We start from the raw sequence: 22,839 nt of genomic DNA, 5'->3' as shown, positions 1-22,839 counted from the left end.
ATCGACTTCAATAAGCTCCTGGAAAGGTTCTTTGCTGGCTCCTGAGGTGTCTTGGGGAATTTCCTCCCCTGCCCCCTGTCTCTGCTGGGCTTCTTCTAACTCCATCTCTGAATCTGAATCAGAGTCCGAAACCAAAACAGAGGGCCTGGGCTCAGTCCTGGCAATAGCTACACTTTTATTGTGCTAAGTGAATATCACTTGGGCTGTGGCAGAAAAAGCATGCATCCCTCGTGTATATTGCCGAGTGTGGTATTGCTCATGCAAGTACTTTGTGGCAGATACATATTGCAGGCTAATCATGACTTCCTGGTATGTGAACACACAGAGAAATAAATGTGTGTGCAATCATTGTATGTGATGATATCCATGTAGTTTGCACTTATTTTTTTTTAAAGCAAGTGCTTTCTGTTTTGGGATTTTCTACTGGGCAAAAAGGTACAGTTGCTGATTATTGTCCAGTATTTAACTGGTTCACAAAATGAGAAAACAAGTATTGTCTGTCCTACTTAAATGAGATCAGAGATCCATTGCTATGATTGATCACTGCTTTTTTCCCCTTCAAAATTATTCCTGCTTCTTCAATATCAAAACTCTAAATACGGTACAGATGTAAATAATAAGTGGCATCATATATTTATCTTATTTAAACATTTGTAGCTCACTCTTTAGCCAAAAAGGGTCCCAAAGTAGCTTACATAGATTAATAGGAAGACAGTCCCACTGATAGTTTGTCTCAACTGCTGGAGGCAAAGCACTGAACCCTCAGAAACTTCGTTGCCTACAAAAGGAGAACAGAGTTTTTCAGTTGGCTGCTGATGTCTCTTTCCTTCTAGCTGGTTTTTGAAGGAGAGTGATGTCTTGACAAAGCAAAATTCAGCAATAAAGCAAGAGAACTGCTACTGCTGCTACCGTGTTAGGATTCCAAGTACTGTTTTCTTTGCTGCTTTGCCTGGTCAAAGTCTCGAGTCAAAGGTTTCATGAAATATTTTGTCATAATGATGATCATGTTCCCAGGCATGGGCAGGGTCGGGAGAGTGTTCTGCTACAACTTGATATTCAGAGAATTGGAGAACAGAGTGTTCTGTGTCACTCTTTGTTACGTCAAACTAGCTGCACCTGAAAACGATTTTCTGTGATCCCTCCCATGAATGATAAGGAGCTCCAAGCCCTTTGTCTCTGGGCCTTGTTCCAGCTCCATCCCCCCTCCCTCATGGGGAATTGTTGTGTGACCTAAATGAGAGACAACAAGGAGTTTTGTGGCATCTTGAACACTAACAGATTTATTCTGGCATAAGCTTTCATGGGTACTGTCCACTTCATGAGATGCATGGAGTGTTAACCTCAAATTTGCAGATATATATACACCTGCTGGTGGAGGGTGGGGGAGTTGTGAACTGTGTTGGCAGAAGGAACTGACATGCAAAAGGTACTGGCAGTGATGGTTACCTAACAGTTGCCATCCACAAAATGTTGGGTGTGTCACAGCAGCGGTTCAGCTGGACTTTCAAGGACCACACTGACACGGTCTGCACTCACAAAAGCTTTATTCAAGACGGAGTATTGACATCGTGATGGGTCACTCCTCTACAATTGAGTGACCCCGAGTGGAGCTTCCAGCTCCCTAATATAGGCAGTGGTAAATAACTTATGCCAAACTACATTCTTCCATGCCCCCCCACCTGTATTTGCTATTCATCATTGTGGTTTCTCACTTGTTGTTTATTCATTTCCGACTCTTCGTGACTTCATGGACCAGCCCATGCCAGAGCTTCCTGTCGGCCATCGCCACCCCCAGCTCCCCCATGGTCGAGTCCGTCACCTCCAGAATATCGTCCATCCATCTTGCCCTTGGTCGGCCCCTCCTCCTTTGGCCTTCCACTTTCCCTAGCATCAGCATCTTCTCCAGGGTATCCTGTCTTCTCATTATGTGGCCAAAGTACTTCAGTTTTGCCTTTAATATCATTCCCTCAAATGAGCAGTCTGGCTTTATTTCCTGGAGTATGGACTGCTTTGATCTTCTTGCAGTCCAAGGCACTCTCAGAATTTTCCTCCAACAGCACAGTTCAAAAGCATCTATCTTCCTTCGCTCAGCCTTTCTTAGGGTCCAGCTCTCGCAGCCATAGGTTACTACGGGGAATACCATTGCTTTCACTATGCGGACCTTTGTTGTCAGTGTGATGTCTCTGCTCTTCACTGTTTTATCAAGATTTGTCATTGCTCTCCTCCCAAGAAGTAAACGTCTTCTGATTTCCTGGCTGCAGTCAGCGTCTGCAGTAATCTCTGTGCCTAGAAAGACAAAGTCTGTCACTGCCTCCATGTTTTCTCCCTCTATTTGCCAGTTATCAATCAAGCTGGTTGCCATAATCTTGGGTTTTTTTGAAGTTTAACTGCAACCCGGCTTTTGCACTTTCTTCTTTCACCTTCATCATAAGGTTCCTCAGGTCCTCCTCACTTTCAGCCATCAAAGTGGTATCATCTGCATATCTGAGATTGTTAGTTTCTTCCAGCGATTTTAACTCCAGCCTTGGATGTGTTCTGCGTACAGGTTGAATAGGTAGGGTGAGAGTATACAACCCTGCCGTACTCCTTTCCCAATCTTAAACCAGTCCAGTGTTTTGTGGTGTGTTCTTACCATTGCTACTTGGTCGTTATACAGATTCCTCAGGAGGCAGACAAGATGATTTGGTATCCCCATACCACCAAAAACTTGCCACATTTGTTATGATCCACACAGTCAAAGGCTTTAGAATAGTCAATAAAACAGAAATAGATGTTTTTCTGAAACTCTCTGGCTTTCTCCATTATCCAGCGGATATTGGCAATTTGGTCTCTAGTTCCTCTGCCTTTTCGAAACCCAGTTTGTACATCTGGCAATTCTCGTTCCATGAATTGCTGGAGTCTACCTTTCAAGATCTTGAGCATTACCTTACTGGCATGTAGAATAAGTGCCACTGTTCGATAGTTTGAACATTCTTTAGTGTTTCCCTTTTTTGGTATGGGGATATAAGTTAATTTTTTCCAATCTGACGGCCATTCTTGTGTTTTCCAAATTTGCTGGCATATGGCATGCATCCCCTTGACAGCATCATCTTGCAAGGTTTTAAACAGTTCAGCTGGGATACCGTCATCTCCTGCTGCCTTATTATTAGCAATGCTTCTTAAGGCCCATTCAACCTCACTCTTCAGGATGTCTGGCTCTAACTCACTGACCACACCGTCAAATCTATCCCCGATATTATTATCCTTCCTATACAGATCTTCCGTATATTCTTGCCACCTTTTCTTGATCTCTTCTGCTTCTGTTTAGGTCCTTGCCATCTTTGTTTTTGATCATACCCATTTTTGCCTGGAATTTACCTCCGATGTTTCTAATTTTCTGGAAGAGGTCTCTTGTCCTTCCTATTCTATTATCTTCTTCCACTTCCACGCATTGCTTGTTTCAAAATAATCCCTTATCTCTTCTGGCTAACCTCTGGAATTTTGCATTGAATTGTGTGTATCTCCCCCTTTCACTGTTGCCTTTTGCTTTCCTTCTTTCTTGGGCTACTTCCAGTGTCTCAGCAGACAGCCATCTTGCCTTCTTGGTTTTCTTTTCTTTTGGGACGTTTTTTGTTGCCGCCTCCTGAACAACGTTGCGAACTTCTGTCCATTGTTCTTCCAGGACCCTATCTACTAAATCTAGTCCCTTAAATCTATTCTTCACCTCCACTGCATATTCATGAGGAATATTGGTGAGCTCATATCTAACTGATCTGTGGGTCTTCCCTATTCTCTTTAGTCTGATTCTAAATTGTGCAATAAGAAGTTCGTGATCTGAACTGCAGTCAGCTCCAGGTTTTGTTTTTACCGACTGCATAGATGTCCGCCACCTTTGGCTACAAAAGATGTAGTCAATCTGATGTCGCTGTCGACCATCTGGTGAAGTTCATGTATAAAGTCATCTCTTAGGTTGTTGGAAGAGAGTGTTTGTTATGCACAGTGAGTTGTCTTGGCAACATTCTATCAGCCTATGTCCCGCTTCATTTTGTTCTCCCAGACCATGCTTGCCTGTAATTCCAGGTGTCGTTTGACTACCCACCTTAGCATTCCAGTCTCCTGTAATGAAAATAACATCTCTTTTTATTTATTAATATCTTTTTATCTATTATCCAGTAGGTGAGAGCCAGTGTGGTGTAGTGGCAAGAGTGTTGGACTAGGAGCTGGGAGATCCGGGTTCTAGTCCCCACTCGGTCATGGAAGCTCACTGGGTGACTTTGGACCAGTCACAGACTCTCAGCCCAACCCACCTCACAGGGTTGTTGTTGTGAGGATAAAATGGAGAAGAGGAGGATAATGTAAGCCGCCTTGGGTTCCTTGCAAGAGGAAAAAAGGCAGGGTATAAATGCAATAAATAAATAAATAATAAAATAATAAATAGGTGCTGCAGCTCCTCATAGAACTGATCTACTTCTGCTTCTTCAGCATCTGTGGTTGGGGCGTATATTTGGATCACTGTGATGTTAAATGGCTTACCCTGAATTCGAATTGAGATCATTCTGTTGTTTTTTGGATTGTATCCAAGCACTGCTTTCGCCACTTTATTATTAATTATGAAGGCTACTCCATTTCTTCTGTGGTCCTCTTGTCCACAGTAATAGATCTGGTGGTCATCTGATGTGAAGTGGCCCATTCCAGTCCATTTTAGTTCACTGACACCCAAAATGTTTATATTTAATCTTGACATCTCCCCAATAACTACATCCAATTTGCCCTGGCTCATAGATCTTACATTCCAGGTTCCTATGGTGTGTTGATCTATAGAACATCCGATTTGTCGTTCACCACCATCACCGTCGGCCGCTAGCCGTCCTTTCGGCTTTGAGCTAGCTGCGTCATCACATCTGGGGCTAGTTGAACTTATCCTCATAAGTTTCTCATAGAAAGCAATACTGTGTAATGCTTCTCTGCTTCAAGCCTAGATGTAAATTTATAGAGGTCACGATGACAGACAGGAAAATGCTAGCTTGACCACAAGCTCTATAGGAAACTGCAGAAACCCACAAACTACATCTTGTTATTGTCTACCTTCTCTCCATACAAAAGCCTTTCAATAAGTATTCTGCCTTGCATTCTTGCCCTAATCTTATTATGGCTGCTAACTTAAAAATGGAGTCTCTTTGGCCAAAGCTAAATGTCCATTACAGCCATGACAGGTGATAACACAGACATCATTATAGTGGTGAGCCAAATAACATATGTAGTGTGAAAAAACCTAAACAAAACCATTGTCCTTATTCAAACCACAGGAAGTAGAGTTGAATCTCTTGATAAATTGCACTTCAGCATTTTCACCTTGATGTCTGTCTATGTAATTCATTTGTTCAAGAATGGTCACCTTAAGGTAATTGACAGTGTGCTTGGAGGCTGACATTTCCCTCTACTGCTTTCTGAAGATTGCCATTCTTGATGTCAGATTTGTGTCAATTCATTCTTTGCATAAGCTAGAGAGAATTACAAGATTATCAGCACTTTTCTCCTCACCACATAGACCTTCTCTCTTCCCTCCCAAAACAGCAGTTAGCCTTGTCTTCAATGGATAAGGTCTATCCCTTACCTACTAATTCTCCTCATGCTATTGAGTGGTCATATGTGTCCATTTCATGTGACATGTTGAAATCGCAAAGTTTTAAGGGAGATGCCCCCAGCATAAAGTGGACATGAGTTAGCAAGGACGTGGTCTCAGGCCACAGGTAAAGAGCTCCCAAGCCTGTGATACAGCAAATGTAGTAATGGGTTTGGATGTGTGCAACCCACTCTTGGATCTTTGCTCACTTAGAGCTTGCTGGATATCCTTAAAACTAGTCTCAGAAGTTTATGATTAGGATAAATGAGGTAAGAACTCAAAAGCACTTAACGTAATAATAAAAAGCACAATAGTTTATCATAATGATAACCTGCACCGTTTGCTTCTTGTTTCCTTACCTTGGTGACACCAACTTAATGAATTGGGCAACAGAACTAAACAGCTGCTATAGTTGCTTTTTCATTACCCTGAAGATGCGATGGAACAACAGTAATATAGTTGATTGTAAGCCTTATCATGACAAATTTTATGTGGACTTACAGCTTAAGCTTATTGTGTCGCCTTCAGGGAAGCCCTTGCTGGAGTGGGGCAGGGGGGATCTTTAGAATTGATGAGCTGTATTTGCTCTATATGGTGCAAAGCATTAAGGACTGACATAGACAAATGAGAAACACACGGTTCTTTAATGTAGAGCAAAGTAATTAACTGTGATCCATTTAGAACCAGTAGAGGTGGCTGTTCATTGAACATAGCCTCATTTGTTAAACCTGGGTATATTCCAAATGTCGGTTCCTTTGCCCTGAATATTTTAACCCAATAACTGGAGGGCAAGAAACTGAGGTGTCAGGCATGAGGGCAGACAGATACCTTGGATGTGCGCAGACCGAAGGCATTGTCAGGAGCTGCCCATTCATTAATGCCCTATGTAGTGAGCCACTTACATGTTGGATCATCGTCCTAAATCACAAAGAAAAACAGGTTCTCAGGATGCAAGAAAAAAAATATTGTTGGAAGCCCAACGCATTTCGGCCTTTTTCTTATTTTTAGGCCTTCTTCAGGGGCTACAGAAAAAGGTCTGCAGATTTTTTTCAGCAAAAGATTGCCTCCTGTGACAATCTACTGGCAACTGGAAAAGGCATCCGAGAACCTGTTTCTCTTCTTTGTGATTAACTTTGGATGCTCACCTCCTTCGGTTTTCTCGGACCGTCTTCCTAGCCAGTTAAGGATTCCCAGGCAGGGCCTGCATCAAGGGTAGGTGTGGTCAGGCACCTGCTGAGAACCCACATCCGAGCAGGGCCCCACAGACAAGAGCCCCCTTGAGTTGATCCTTCTCCTCACCATTGCAACCTGCGTGTTCATCTGCCTCTTGCTCTGAGCTGGACAGCTGTGGTGGTGAGAAGGAGGAGCAGTAGATACCATTTCCTAGTTGCTCCATAGCCCTCTGCCTGTCAAGCAAGCAAGTGGTAGTAATGTTGAGAAGGAGGAGGAAGAGGAGGTAGACTCACTGAGGGAGGGGACCATTGAGGGTGTCTTACCCAAGGGCCGTCAGAAACCTGGAGCTGGCACTGTTCCCAAGTACTGGAATTACTTCACCCACCAAGCAGACCATTGGCTCTGAAGTTCTATAAAGACTTGCTGTTCATGTCGGGACATTGCCTGGGCGACAATAGGCTTTCCTGTTTCTTGGCTTGTTCTGGTGTCTCAGCTTTGATTCCTGATTCTGGCTCTGGGCTCCCACTGGTTTGAAATGCAGAGTTGGCTCTTTGAACATCTTGGAAGTACTGCTATAGTTGTGATCAGAGAGAATATGATGTTTCTTTTATTAGAAAAAGCAACATGGAGGATAGATCTATGAATGGCAGTTAGCCATGATAGATAAATCACATCTTCAGGTATAGAGGCAGTGCTTATATACTTATTGTAGTTGCGGGTTGGAGTGTACTATGTTACCGAAGTCCTCACTAAGTCCTGGGACTCATCATGATATATGTTCATTTGCTTTGTTTTGCTTTCCAAGTGATTCCTACGGTGGAGCATAATATCATGTAATCAAATGTCATTTCTTATTGAAGCCATAACAGTTAGAAAAAATTACATAACATCAGAATCAGTGATGATAAGAATATACATCTTCAGGTGTTTTCTGCATGGTTCTCATTTTAGCCATTTGCATCTCTGAGTAATGGAAAATAAACAAACCAGACACTCTTCTAGTTGACCAGAGAGACACTGCTTGGTCACCTGGAGTCTATTTTTACTCGCTTTAGGCACCCAGGCAAGTTTTTACCATTTCAGTAGTCTATTTATTTGAAGCAGGGAGTGCACAACTTGCAGCCCTCCTGATGTTTTGGCCTATAACTCCCATCAGCCCTAGACAGCATAGCCAATGGTGAGGGCTGATGGAAATTGTAGGCTAAAATACCAGATGGACCACAAGTTGCCCACCCTGATTTAAATTAAGTCTAAGGTTAAGCTGGATAATATGTACATACCTTCAGTAGACGTTGGTGGATATGATATGTTACGGGGTAAGAAATTTTTGCAAAATGCATTTTTCAAAATTGGGAATGAAGGGCTGCAGGTTCAAGGGACAAGGCCTTTGCTTTTGGTAGAAATAATGTGCGTGCAAGGTAGGAATGCAAAGAAGCATCATTAACCTTTGTAATTAGCCTATCCATGGGCTTGTGGCATCAATTAAACTGCAGACATCTGGAAGGGTTCTCTTTGAGCTTGGAGATTAGCGTTGGAATAAGGAAGCACATTCACCCCTGGCCAGCAGCAGGAATTGAAGTTACTATCAGTAAGTAGACATTTGATCTCTTCTGTCATGAAAAGATTCTACAGGGCAGCTCCTAGCTGTGCACAGGAAGAATCGTTCCTGTTAATATTCTTGCTAGCAAAATGGAGAGCCAGCATTCTGGTTTAACTTGGCGACTTTGTTGGTTTAGTGGTGTTGCTTAAAAAAAGAGACAAAAATGCTACAGCAAGGAACGCCAACTTCCACAGCTCATGTGCATTGTGCGCAAGATGAAATTTTGCCTAATTTCTCTTGCTTTGTGCAGCTCCCCCCCCCCCCCGCTTTGGGTGGTTGGGAAAGGAGCCATACAGGCGTTGAATCCCTATTTTATATTTGCTGGAATTTCTGTCTGAGAATTCAGCTGCCTCCTGAGGTTTCACCAGGCAATGCCCGCAGTGACTAAGTGGAGAACACGCATGTGTGAACTACAACTATGCACATTATAGTTGCACACAAACAGGCCCTCAAAATTCTCCATCCTATTTGTGGGCAGAGGAATTAGGGGGACCATTTCACAGAATTTCTCCAGAGAGAGGAGAAATTCTCCAGCAGTTTTTCAGGGTGGGGCTCACCATTAGCAGTGGTTGTAGCACAGCTTCTTTCTTTTTTCCTATGTTTTTGGTGCTGCTACCGTTTTGATGGTGTATTTGAACTTACCTTATCATTGTGCTCAGGGTGTTTGCATGTTCTTCCTTTCTATTACGCATCTCTCCAACACTCTGCAGCCTCCCTGGCTGCTTGCATGTCCTGATCTGAAGAAGCCTTGTCAGGGAGGGGTCAGGCCCATAGACATCCTAAAAGTTGGGTGGGGGGAGCCAAAAAAGTAGGAGGCAGTTCATCCGGTTTGCAGACCTTTTAAAGTCAAAATTGTAAATGGTTTTTTAATTATCTGTTTGTAAAAATATTTAGGGGGCAGAGAAAATTTTGGGGGGCAACCCCCCCACCTACCCCTGGCTACCAGGCCTGGAAGGGGTTATTTCATGATGTCTTCCCCTGGGCTTGTATTAAAGTGTGGGAAGCCAGGGAGGCTGCCAGAGAGATGGTTGTACAATAAAAGACAGGATGCTCAAGCACACTTTTTGGCCACCTCATAAGTAAGGTAAGAACCCCGAACCCCACCCAAGATAATTTCTCTGAGATTTTCTCCTCCTTTGAACATTTGTTCAAACATTTCTATCAAATTGAATGAAAATGGTTGAAAAAACGTGGGAGGGGGAGGCTGGGGGTGCAACAGTGCTGCTACTGGGGACCCAAGAGGGCAGCCCCCATCTGGAGCTGGGCCTATGATGGGGAGATGGGAAGGACAGGATGGCTGGCACTATAACCACTTATTTCAGCATGGCTGGTGCCTTAAAGCCAGCATTTCAAATCCAAATTGTGGAACTTGGCTGTGTCTGAAGCGCCCGGGCTGAATGCTTCTGAACAAACAAAGGGTCAGCTGTTCAGGCAAATCTTTTGTAAAACTTGAAGTGGGGAGGGGATTGGCGTTGGCAGGCTGATTGCATTAGCAGCAAATGGTGTTTGCTGGGTCTTTCTGTCACTTTTATTGTCCACAGGGATTCCTTGTATTATGTATGTGTGCCTTAGCAGGAGTGCACTTAGAAGAAGAAATGTGCCGCGAAGATTGACAGCTGTGTTCCAGTATATTGCAGATCTGGCTGCCTTGTATTCAGATTTCGGTCCCTCTTGGTATTGCTTAGTCCACGTGCTGTGTAGAGGCCCCAGAACAGTGGTGTCGACCAGTGGGTAGTGCTAGAATTTGAAGCCCCATTTCAGTGAAAATACTTGTTTGGTGGTTATAGGAGGGTTGAATTTCTCTCTTGGGTCACTTTCATTTGAGATCCCTCGCTGCAATTTTTCATTTCTTTCCTGGTAGCTTGATAGGAGGTAACATTCTTGCACTCTTAAAAGCTGCCTTGCAGGTGCATCTAAGTTAGCATTCTGCTTTCCAACTCTGGGACAAGCAGGACAAGACAGTGATGGCCATCCCCTCTTTGTACTCTGCATGCAGTATTCAGAGCTATAGTGTTTTTCTACATGGAGTTTTCCATTTAGTGATCACTCTTTCTAACAGCAAACTCAGGGGGTGAATGCAGACAGCAGAGCTACTGGGAAATACTTTTGGGAACCTCAAAGTTTACAGAAATATTAAAAGAATTGTTACAACACCCCCCCCCCAAATCCCTAACCCAATGAGAATAGAGCATGTTCAGTAACCATGGAATGTTGAGTGTCAGTCGGGAGGGCAGAATGAAAAACCATGCAGGGTATGCGTGTGGTAGGATGGAATAACGTAACCTGGAGGAGGACATGGCCAGCTGGAACCCCGAACAGGACAACTCCTTTTTGGTGAGAATACTCTGTAGCATTTTGTGCCACTTGTCATGTGGCAATCAATCCCACAAATTAATTACACATTGTGTGAAGAAGTACTTGCTCTTGTTGGTCTTGAACATACTCCCCCTCAGCTCCACGAGTAACCCTGCATTCTAATATTAGGAGCAAGGGAGAAAAATTTCCTTCCACTCCAGCGCCTTTTGCAACTGGTGCTGCAAAAGGCACTGGAGTGAAGGGAAATCTTTCTCCCTTGCTCCTAATACTCTTACCACCCGACCTACTGTGAGATACCCTTGCTTCGAAAGCACTCTTCTATTCTGCCCTGTAAAACACCACATTCCCACTTGAGCTATGCTCCGCATAGGACAGCTGCTTTATTGATAGCTATTCTACTGCTATACATGGATCACTTTGTATGTGCTGGTAATGCATCATCTAAAGATGAAATCTTTTACTACCATGGGGAGATAGTAGAATGCCCATGCTGTGATTAGTGTTTGCCATTTGGGGCAAAATAACAAGGTTTGGAACCTACCAAGCCTTCTCCTTCCTACATAATTTAAGGGAAGGATGAGGGGGGGGTCTGCCATGTTCTTTAAGCTTGCTGATGTAGTTGTCAAGGGTGGTGTTATATGGCATCTCTGGAATTCATGCTCTGGATCACATAACAAACTCATGCAATATCTATTGGGGTTCCAGTAATAAATAAAATTCCTTTGTAACTTCATTGTTTTCTGGAAATTCTGAACTATTAGGCCCTAGGTGGCAACTAATATTTAAGAGGGGCCAACGTGGCTCCACCCGTTGACTCCTATGCGAGCCAGGACAGCAGCCGAAGGCGGTTTAATTCTTTCCTGTCAGCTGTGAGCACCAAAATGCATAGTAGCAGAGGTATTTATTTATGTTTTACCCCACCCTTCAACAGAATTTCCAGAGTGGTTTACAAAAAGTGCATGTTACAATAAAACATATTAAAACCAGAACATTAAAACACCACAGTGCAAAAGAGCAGTATAAAAACCGTTGCTGGAATTGAAAGCAAATACCAAGCCATCAAAAAGCAACGTACAGAGGATTTAAAAGCCCAGTAAAGTGTTAAGAAAGGTCTTTGCTTGGCATGTAAATGACATCAAGTCTCCCTGGAGAGAGCATTTCACAGTTGGGGTGCTACCACTGTGAAGGGCTTTTCCCCATTGTGAGGGTGCCTGAGGAAGGGCCTTGATTGAAGATCTTAGTCTACAGGCAGGCAGATGTGGGGACAAGCTTCCCTTCCAGTAGCCTGGTCCCCTTATGTGCCTCAGCTGCTACCCTAATGTTGTTAATTTGGGAAGGAGTGAAGGAGGGTTAACAAGCCTTTTGCCCCTGGTCTGGCCAGCATAAGAGAGAGGTGGGGGCTGCTGTAGCTAATAATGGGGGGAGCATGGGGCTGGGAGCTGGATGGGAAGCCCCTGAGCATGAGGCTGCCAGTTGCTTCCCTCTCTGCTAAGGTTCGGTCTGTGTGATGGCTGTTCATACAGCGAGTAATTGACATTCCCTTCAGTCTTAGCACTGGAAGGTCCATGAAGCCAGTGTGGTGAAGCAGTCAGACTGTTGGACCGGGACTGGGGATACCCGGGTTCAAGCCCCTGCGCAGTCATGAAGTTCACGGGTGACTTTGGGCCAGTCACTGACTCCAAGGCTAAGCTATCTCATGGGGTTGTTGAGAAAATGGAGAGGAGGAGCATCATGTACACTACCTTGAGCTCCTGGGAGGAAAAGCGGGATATAAATGTAACAAGCCAACAAACAAATGTAAATAAATAAAGGCTATCAAGCTGACACGAACAATTGCCATGACACAAAGTGACTTACAAGAATTTGATTTGGCAGCCCTAAGAGTCAATATACGGAGAATCTTTTTTCCTTTAGTTTCTCTGCTACACAGGAGAGTGTTTGCAGTCCCTCCCGGATTTTATAGCATCGTGCACATTTGACGGTTGTCCTGTCCACCCCTCCTTACTTGCTCTGCCCGCCGGATTTGGCTATGGCCTGGATTTTCCTTTCCTTGCCAAACCAACGAAGTGTGAAGAACAGTAGGTTCTGTGCCGTCCAGGGTCCATTCCTTGCTTTCTCTTCTGCCAGAGCGGGGAACTCCTTGGCAAGCCTTCCTTGGCAGTGGTCTGGATTAAAATTGAAATGCGAATCCTGCAAGACAGTTGAGTTCATCTTGGGAGTTGAAGATATTTTTAATGGCTGATTCACAGAAAAGTCCCAGCCAGAAATAGTGGGTAGAATGTCAAAACAGCAGTAGATGCTGGGTTCCTGTGGACAGCAGACAGTGACTGCGAAGCTTGGGATTCCCCACGATTCAAAGGAGCACTTGGTTATTCAGGCAGGCATTTGGGGTGGGTTAAGGTGTTTTCAAATCATGTTTTAATGTATAATTTTACTGTTTTAAAGTGTACTGCTGTAACATACACAAGACCATAGGCAGCTGGAGTGTGAGTCCTGCCAGGTTTGGGACTGAGGCCAGTCGAGTGCTGGGACAGATCCATGGGAGGATCAATAGAGAGCCAGAGGCACCTGCAAGCCGGGGTTGGCACTGAGGAGCTGAAATGGGGAGGCTGGCAGAAGAGAAGCAAACTGGAGGCTGGAGACTCAGAAGAGAGCAGGGAAACACTGGAGTCAGCAGGCAAGCTTGCCAGGCAGAGATACCTGGAGCAAGGCTGGGAAGCCACGCAAGTAGAGCCAGAGCCCACAATACCCGCACCAGAGTCCAAGTGAAGCCCATACTACGTGTTCTGTATATACCTAGTAGAGAAGTAAAATTTCTGGAAACATGTGGGGCAGGGGGCGGGGGGAGAGACATGGAATGTTTTCGGGAAAACAAATTATTTGAAATATTTACATTCTTATCAAACCTGAACTTATTTTACTGCCTTAACAACATAAAATGCATTTATATCTTAGTTAGCATATAAAAATGTACTACTTGGCATGTTTATGAAATGTATTTATTTATTTACAATATTTATATACCGCTCTACATCAAAAGTTTTCGGAGCAGTGAGCAACAAAGATAAAAACATAAAATACCATATTAAAGCAATGAAAACATTTTAAAAGAAACAAATTCTGAACTTAATAAACCATGGCTGGTCGCTCAAGGAAGGCCTCTCAAAATAACAATGTCTTTAGGAGGCATCAAAACCAACACAGCGTTGGCACCTGCCTGGCCTCCGAAGGCAGGGAGTTCCACAGGAAGGGGGCCACCACACTGAAGGCTCTTTTCCTGGTGGACCAGTCGGGCCATGGGTCCACATGGAACCATCAGTGACATGCCCTCTGATGACCTCAGTGACCAGGCAGGTTGGTAAGGGAGAAGGCACTCTCTCAGGTATCCTGATCCCAAGTTGTTTAGGGCTTTGTACACTAGTACTAATACCTTAAAACTGGCCCAGTAGCAAATAGGCAGCCAGTGCAGTTCTCTCAGCAAAGGAGTTACATGCTGAAATCCCACAACCAACACTGTGTCCCAGGCATCGCATTAGTGTGCCTTCTTGATAGTGGCGCCTGCCCTCTGGAATGCTCTCCCACTCATGGTTTGAGAAGCAGAAACTGTGGCAAGCTTTAAATACCTCTTGAAGACATATCTGTTTACCGACTTGTAAATGACTGACACTGTTCTGTTCTGCTGTTTTTATTGTAATGTTTTAATGTATTCATTATTTTATATTTTTTTATATTGGGCTTTTATATTGTATATGTAGTTTTATATAAATCGCTTAGATTTTATGATATTAAGCAGTATAGAAGTATATAGAAGTATAGAAGCGATAGATGGATGGATGGATGGATGGATGGATGAGCTGGAAAAAGTGCACAAAAAGGGCAGCTAAAGTGATCAAGGGGCTGGAGCATCTCCCTTATGAGGGCAGATTGCAACAGCTGGGATTGTTTAGCTTGGAAAAAAGGAGGGCAAAATCATGCATGGTGTGGAGAATGTGGATGGGGAGACATTTTTCTCCCTCTCTCATAATAATAGAACCTGGGGTCATCCATGAAGCTGATTCAGGACAGATAAAAGCGGCACTTTTTCACACAGCATATAAACTATGGAATTTGCTACCACAACATCTAGTGATGACCACCAATTTGGATGACTTTAAAAGGGGATTAGACAAATTCCTGGAGGAGAAGGCAATCAATAGCAACTAGTCCTGATGGCTATGTGCTACCTCCAGTACCAGAGGCAGTGAGCCTATGTACACCAGTTGCTGGAGAACATGGGCAGGAGGGTACTGTTGCACTCATGTCCTGTTTGTGGTTTTCTGGTTGACAGCTGGTTGGTTACTGTGTGAACAGAATGCTGTCTAGATGGACCCTTGGTCTGATCCAGCATGGCTCTTTTGTTCTTAGTATAAAATAAATAAAATGAATCTACAGAGCAATTTTCTTTATTTAAATATTTTTCGAGGCTGCCTTTTAGGGTAAAAAGCCTCCCAAGGCATTGTACGTGAAATAATCCTATTTTTGTTTGTTCAGAAGTAAGACCCAATGTTTAGTAGAGCTTACTCCCAGCTAAGCCCAAACAGGATTGCAGTCTAAAGAGTAGAAATGTCTTCGTTTTGTACAAGTGAAATTGCAAATATACCCAGTACTAGAGAGAGAGCTGCAAACTGCTGCACTGCGTTGTACCTTAACACACGTACCATAGTTGTTGCCATATGAGAAGTTGGAACCAACAAAAGTTGAAAATCGAAAACATAAATTTTGCAGAAAAGAAAAAGTGTTTTATATAGTCAGAAACGCTTTCATGCAGAGACAATAATGAGGAATAGTAACATATATAGATATCAAACTTTGTAACAACATTGAAAGTATTGAGCTCTGTAGTATACACAGGAATTCTAATTCGTTAGTGCTGTATACTGTCTTACATAAAAATACTACATGTTTTCACTGAGTCAGACCTTGTCTTACAGAGCAATCCTATATCCCCCAGATAGCATCTGGGGCACCATGGTATGCTGTGGATCCCCTCCTCTGCAGCCAGAGACAGAGCTATAACTGGAGGAGGAGATCCGACGAACAGATTTCCTCCCACTCCAAGCCCAGCCACCACCTCTGCAGCAGCTACCTTACCCAGGGTCATGACACCAACCTTACGGAAGGGAGGAAAGAGGAGGGATGGGGTGTTGGTGGAAGGGGAGGCCATGGATCTGCTGACCTCCCAGCCTGTGGCCCCACCCCCAGCAGCACCCCTCCACTACGAGGGCTCAGAGGCCCATCCAGTGAAAACACTGTGAATGAGGATGGAGAGGCAAATATAATAATAATACAATTTTAATATTATTAACAATTTAATTATATTTTTAACTTTTGTATACTTCAATTTATAGGTTTTAACTGTACAAGTTTTAATTTTGTAAAGCTGCCTTGAGTCCCAGTATTGGGAAAAAGGCAGGAGGAGGAGGATAATTAATATTGCCTCCATCACTCTCCCCACCCTGGTGGCAGCAGCTCAACCGGCCTTAGGATTTTTGGAAGCCTCTGAGATCAGAGGCCTTGCAAACTGGTAGGATTGTGCCCTTAAGAAACTTTCCACTAATTCCCAAAGAGAAGAGATTTCCTATTTTCCCTGTGTTCCTCCAAATTTAAAATTCATTGGGGGGAGGGGATTAAAAGCCCTCAGGGGAAAATATGTGGGAAAACTTTCCCCCCAATTTTTTCTCATTCCCACTGGGCTGCCTGGGAGAACGATATTGAGACTTGGCTTCCTCCCCCCTGTAGGCCCGTTGTACATGTCAGGAGATTCCTGCTTCCAAAACTAGTCAATCCTATCATTACTAGTGTAGAAGTGACCTCCCCCATGTATATATATTAGGTAGACTGTAGGGCACTAATGCTTCACTCAAACGAGGTATTTCCGTGCAGAATATTACATTCCCTGTTCCTTGTGTTGGCAGCCAATGCTGAGCTTCCTTCCCCACACTGATCCTTAACTTTCTTCTTTTTGATCTTCCTGCTCATGAATATGTATTGCCTGTGAGCTGTGTGATGTTTATTTTATTGGTGTTTACTTTTTATATTTGTATTCTGCACTTCTTCCTCAGAGTCAGGGCACAGTGTAGATAGGTGTTTCCTCCATCTAAACATTGGGGATGGATATAACTTCAGTGATGGAATTATAGCAGGTACAGCTGCACCAAGTATCCTTCGGACTTGACTTCGGGGTGATGTCAGGAATGAGTCAAAGCACCTTGAGATGTCTGACAGCTCTGATTCTGAATCAGAGTTGGAACAGCTAGATCAGAGCTCGGAGGAGGGATCCACCCTAGTGAGCCAAGACACTGGGAGAGATTCTTCCAAAGACAAACAGATGGCCCAGGCTGAGTCCCTGCCCTGTCCCTTCACTGTTAGAACTCATGTTGAGGAGGAGGAGGAGGAGGAGGAGGAAGAGGGGCGTGACTTGAGAGGCACTAGGGTATATCACAAAGCAAAGTAGGAAAAGTTGGGCAGGGCTAAGATGCTCCACCAGGATAGCCACTCTTGGAAGCCAACGTAGGAGGGAGCTACCCTAAGGGAGGGGCGTCACTGCGAAGCAAGTCTGGCTGTGAGGTTCACGGGCAAACTATCAGCAACTTCACTGCCTTCTGGTTTGTCTCGTCTAATTAGAGATCGCAGATTAGTTGTTTAGGGGCCTGAGGCAGTCTGAGAGCTTCCTGGAATCTGCATTTGTAGAGAGGCTAGTCTCTAGCAAAATAGAGCAGTATTAGCCTGAAGCTTTGTCTCCTTGTGGTGTTAATTGTGAAGGGGAAGGACGATCCATTCCTGTCAGCTAGGATCTAGCTGTTTTGATGGAGCTGAAATTTTCCCTCTCTCATAACAGATTTTGCAAATATTCACCATTTCCCAGCACTGTTTGCTCCTATTCTTTGTCTCGTCTCTCCATTTTTGTCAGTTCCCAGTAGCTACACCTCCTTGGATTAGTCAGGGAATTTTTATTTGAAAAGCAGCATATAAATGATAATATGGATGATCTCACCCAATCAGGGATCATACAATTAATGGGATGCCATCACAAAGCAACATAGTAAATCCTTTTCTCTGTGGGAAAGTGAGAAAAATATAAATAAGTGAACATTTTGATAAGGAGCAGTGTGAAAACACTTGGGATGCATTTTGAGGCATCACTGAAAACATTTGCAAGTCATTTCAGCTCATTTCTAATGTTGGATTCCTTCAGAACGTTCTCTGGTTGGGGGCTAATACTATTTGAAGAGGCTCAAAAACACTGGCTCTGATTTAAAGCAAGAAACGTGTATATATGCTGCACTATAAAATAGTCATAACTCTATACTATCTGTTTGGACTGTTGATTCAGGATCAGGATTAAGATGGCAGAAAGGAGGAGACTTCTGATGATATGTTAATATGATGATTAAATAGTTGCATTCAATGTGGTATGAGGTGGCCTATAAATCTGTATAAATAAGGTACCACAAATTCTGATCAGTCATCAGAACTCGGTTAGCTGTATAAATCCTGCTAAGTAAACATATTTGCATGTTTGATTATTTTGCATTTTTCTAGGTTTGCTAATCATGGGGAGGGACAAAGAGCTATTAAGTACAGTGAAACTCCAAGCCCTGTCCCTTCAAATTCTATACACACACACACACACACACACACGCACCAGATCCTGAGCTTTTGCCAGGCATTACTAATGTACTTTCAAACTGTGAGGGCTAGAAATTTACTGCCTACAATTTTATTTATTTGAGGCATTTCTGTCCCATTGTTTCATATCAGTGTTCAAGGTAGCTAACAGCATTAAACAATTAAATGCAATAAAGCGCAATAAACAACTAATGGATTAGTTGCACTTTAAAATTAATGGGCTAATTAGTCGCACATTTTAAAACATGTAGAAATGGAGAGTTTGAGGCACTGAAGACAATCCAAGATAAATTCCTCAGAGCTCTTTAAGGGTAGGATCCAACAGTGCCCTACCACTGGTGGCCAGCACCACAGGTTCCTGGTGCGTGCAAGCCCCCAAACAACCAGAAACGCCTGTTTCTAGAAGGCACAACCTGCCCCTTTTGGAAACTTGTGTTTCTGGCTGTTCGGGGGCTTGGACCCAGAAGCGCTACATCTCCGCTGGCGGTGGTTGGGGCTGCGCACACACCAGCTGTGGCACAGCCAGCTGCGAGTGTACCGGGAACCAGCAGTGCTGGCTACCAGCAGTAGGGCACTGTTGGATCCAATCCTTGGAGTTTCTTCCATGAACCTGAGAATCACATCTCAGGGCAGAGAGTGGCATTGAGCACACAGGCCTGTACTAGGGCTATTGAATAAGTTGTTATGGATAAGACTGTTGGAAGATTCTTGGTTGTAAAAAAAGAAAAAAAGAAGTAGTTTCTTCTGGAGGACAATTGGTAGGGCTCACTTATGATAGAAGATTATTTGGAATTTTGCACCATTGGTACTATTAAAATTGGGGGAGTTCCACAGGAGCTATATTTCACAGATACTTTTTTTCCAGGAGGCCGCCAGCACAGTGTGGCAAGATTGGAAATGTCAGCCAAGTTATCTGGACAAAGGGGATGAATCCCCTTTTCCCTCCCCTTCAGAGTATGGGCAGGAGGAGAGCTTCATTTGACCTCAGTTATGTCCTCATGCAGTCGGATCTAATGTGCTGTGTTGTGCTGTGCTGTGATCATGTTCACTACGTGATCACTGATTGGCTGGGATCATGCACTAAAGATGTTCGTGTGTGTGTGTGTGTGTGTGAGATTCAGGCAAAAACAGTGTCTACCAGTTGGCATGAAAAAAAAAGTGCAAAAAGTGGAAGTGAGGACTGTTTCTGGACATTTTGATGCCCTGAATTTTAACTTTGTGAAAATGTGGTTAGTGCTTCTGTTAAGCACTATGTGTTCTCCAACATTTATTTAACCCAGCAGGGGTATGAAGCAGTTAAATCGCAAATTAAATGTAGGGCAGCTGAATACATGTGCAACAGAACATAGCAGAAGTATTTGATACCAGTTTTCTTCCGTGGTTAAAGTACTGTGAACTCAATCATCCTCTGGCAAACTGTCTGTTGGATAAGATGTTCTGCCAATTCAGAAGGGCTTTCATTGCTTTGTGCTTCCAAACCATGAAAATGGAGGTGCTGGAAGATCGGTATAGGCAATTACCATGCTGACAGAGACTGCACTCACATGTAATAATTAGCCAAACACTCTGGCTTATTAAACCATACTGTGAATGAGTGGCATGCTCATGCATGCAGGCTATTCACTCCCTCTTCACCCCTCCCTTTGTGCAAGAGAGTAAACAAATCAGACAGGGATAAATTAGTGTGATAAGCCCTGAAATATGGTTCATTGCACTTAAACAAGCCAAAATTCGTAAGACAAGTACAAACCCTAGTATAAATCTGGCTTACAAATCATGGCTTTCTTGGCTGCAATAGACCACAATCCTAGGTTCAAATGTAATTCCTGGTTTGCCTGCCTGCTCATGCAAAGGGAGGAGTGAAGTAAGAATGAAGAGGCTGTGTGTGCTAAGATGCTTGCCCATCCACATTGTGGTTTAATAAGCCAAAGTTTTTGCGTTGTCGTTACATGCAAGCACACCCTTATGTGTCTGTAGTGAAAAGATAGCAGAGACTTTAGATTGCTACTTTCTAAGCTGCCCACTATATCAGGACATTAGGAATAATTGGCTTTCCATCCCTCATGGAGAAAACTCGGTACTGGCCTGTAATAAGGAAGATTGAATTCCCTATGAGTGGCAGATACCACACCATAAAGTTGTGGCGCTTGTGCATTTTGGCGACGAAGATCAGAGCAATTTTAAAAACCAACCAACCATGCTATCCATTGTGAAAATAGCATTGCAACATGGTTGTAAATGAGGAATTTTATTTTTATGATCATTTTTAAAAACGGGTTTAAGAAGCTAGGTTGATTATGACTGACACCCAAACAACAATAATTTGAACTTTGAACTTTCACTGGAAGCTGAGATTTTTGGGGTGCTAGATAACAATTCTGCATTTGCTCAGCATTGAATAGCCACTGGCCTATTCCAGGAAAATGGAATGGAGATGAGTGGCAGGCAATACGAAGTGGTAAAGGCAAATGAGCTGCTAAAAGTTGGCAAGGGAAGAAAGGAATGTTGAGAGATTAATTGTAACATCTGCCTCATTCTTTATTATATAGGGATGAGAAGAACCAGTCCATTATTGTTAGTGGGGAGTCTGGTGCTGGCAAAACAGTCTCTGCCAAATACGCCATGCGCTTCTTTGCATCCGTTGGAGGCTCCTCCAGTGAAGCCAATATTGAAGAGAAGGTTTTGGCTTCCAGTCCTATCATGGAGGTAAGGACTAACTTGAACATGGCATAGATTCTTTTACTTTTGTTTAACCTGCGAGACAGAGAGAATTTATGTCATATACTGACAAATACTTAAGCTTTGGGGTGGGTAGGTGGCTGTAGAAGAAGAGTTACCATACCACATCAGAGATACAAAAACAAGAAGAGATAGTCCCTAAAAATATTTCAAATGAAAAGAGAGAGATGGGAAATAATCAGGATGCATATAACAGAAATAATATGAAGGTGTGACATCCAGATCAATATTGTGTGAATGATCAGGAGCTGCAGGAAATCACTGTAGTTACAAGAAGGCATCCGCACTGCTCCACTGTTCTTTGTGGGCCGAGCCATTTCCTAAGTTCTTAATTGTGGGCAGAGCTGGAGCAAATCAATCTGCTGAGTTCATTAATACAGGGTTGGTTCTTTAGATGTTAATGCAGTTTTTTAAACAGGTCTCCTGCCACAGCTACATCCAAGCAGTGTTCCTCCTGCATCAGACCTGAAGACCATCTAGTCCAGCGCCTTGCATGCCACAGTGGCCAACCAGATGCTTCAGGAAGCGCATAAGCAGGGTTTGAAGGCAATAACCATCTCTGGTTCCTCCGTAACTGGTATTCAGTGACATATTGCCTCTGCACCATGGAGGTTCATAGAATCATAGAATAATGGGGTTGGAAGGGGCCTATAAGAACATCGAGTCCAACCCCCTGCTCAGTGCAGGAATCCAAGTCAGAGCATCCCTGACAGGTTGCTGTCCAGCCTCATCTTGAATGCCTCCAGTGTGGGAGAGCCCACCACCTCCCTAGGTCATTGGTTCCATTGTCATATTGCTCTGACAGTCAGGAAGTTTTTCCTGATGTTCTGCCGGAATCTGGCCTCCTGTAACATGAGCCTGTTATTCCGTGTCCTGCACTCTGGGATGATCGAGAAGAGATCCTGGCCTTCCTCTCTGTGACAACCTTTCAAGTACGTGAAGAGCGCTATCCTGTCTCCCCTCAGTCTTCTCTTCTCAAGGCTAAACATGCCCAGTTCTTTCAGTCTCCCCTCAAAGGGCTTTGTTTCCAGTCCCCTGATCATCTTCCACATAGCCATCAGGGCTCATAGCACTGGTAGCCTTATCCTCCATGAATTTGACTAATTTTACTAAAGCCATCTAAGCTAGTGGCTCTCAACACATCTTGTGGCAATGAACTCCATAAATTGAGGGTGCCTTGAGTGAAGAGTTACTTTATTTTATCGGTCCTGGATCCACTGCCTGTTTCATTGGATGACACAACTGCTCCTCCTCCTCCTATTGTTGTTGTTGTTGTTGTTGTTGTTGTTATTGTTATTATTATTTCTATTTCTTGGATGCTTCTCTCAGAAAAGATTCAAGGTGCTTCACAACAAAGAGGAAAACAAATAAAAATGGACAACAATTTAAAGCAGCTAAAAAAAATAACACTAAAATGCCACAACATGATAAAACAACGAGATGAAGCCCATCAGATGCCATCAAATGCCTGGGAGTAGAGGAAAATTTTAACCTGGGCTGAAAAGATGACAATGTTGGCACCAGACAGACCTCATTGTACAGTGCATTGCACAGTTGAGGGGTGGGCACTACCAAGACGGCCCTCTCCCTTGTTGCCATCCTCTGAACCTCGCTCAGAGGATGCACTTGGAGGAGGCGCTCAGATGTTGATTGTAGCGTACAGGTAGGTTCATATCAGGAGAGGTGCTCTGTTTTATATGAGAGGCAGGAAAGCATAGTTGTATCCACTTTCTCCACACCG

At 43.6% G+C, this 22,839-nt stretch overlaps 1 protein-coding gene across 1 annotated transcript in view; it reads left to right on the top strand.

Annotated features, from left to right (window-relative positions):
- Nucleotides 1-22,839, top strand: part of MYO5B (myosin VB) — a 386,556-nt gene that overhangs the window by 160,022 nt on the left and 203,695 nt on the right. The window contains exon 5 of the mRNA XM_084832892.1: nt 20,909-21,065. Coding sequence (XP_084689018.1) covers nt 20,909-21,065 — 157 coding nt within the window. The remainder of the gene's footprint in view (nt 1-20,908; nt 21,066-22,839) is intronic.

Source organism: Heloderma suspectum, chromosome 2 (assembly GCF_057233095.1).
Source record: "Heloderma suspectum isolate Gila_16-S chromosome 2, 16-S_ref, whole genome shotgun sequence".
NCBI classification, from domain to species: domain Eukaryota; kingdom Metazoa; phylum Chordata; class Lepidosauria; order Squamata; family Helodermatidae; genus Heloderma; species Heloderma suspectum.
Note: the sequence above shows the minus strand (reverse complement) of the source record. Positions and strands in the feature narration are given on the sequence as shown.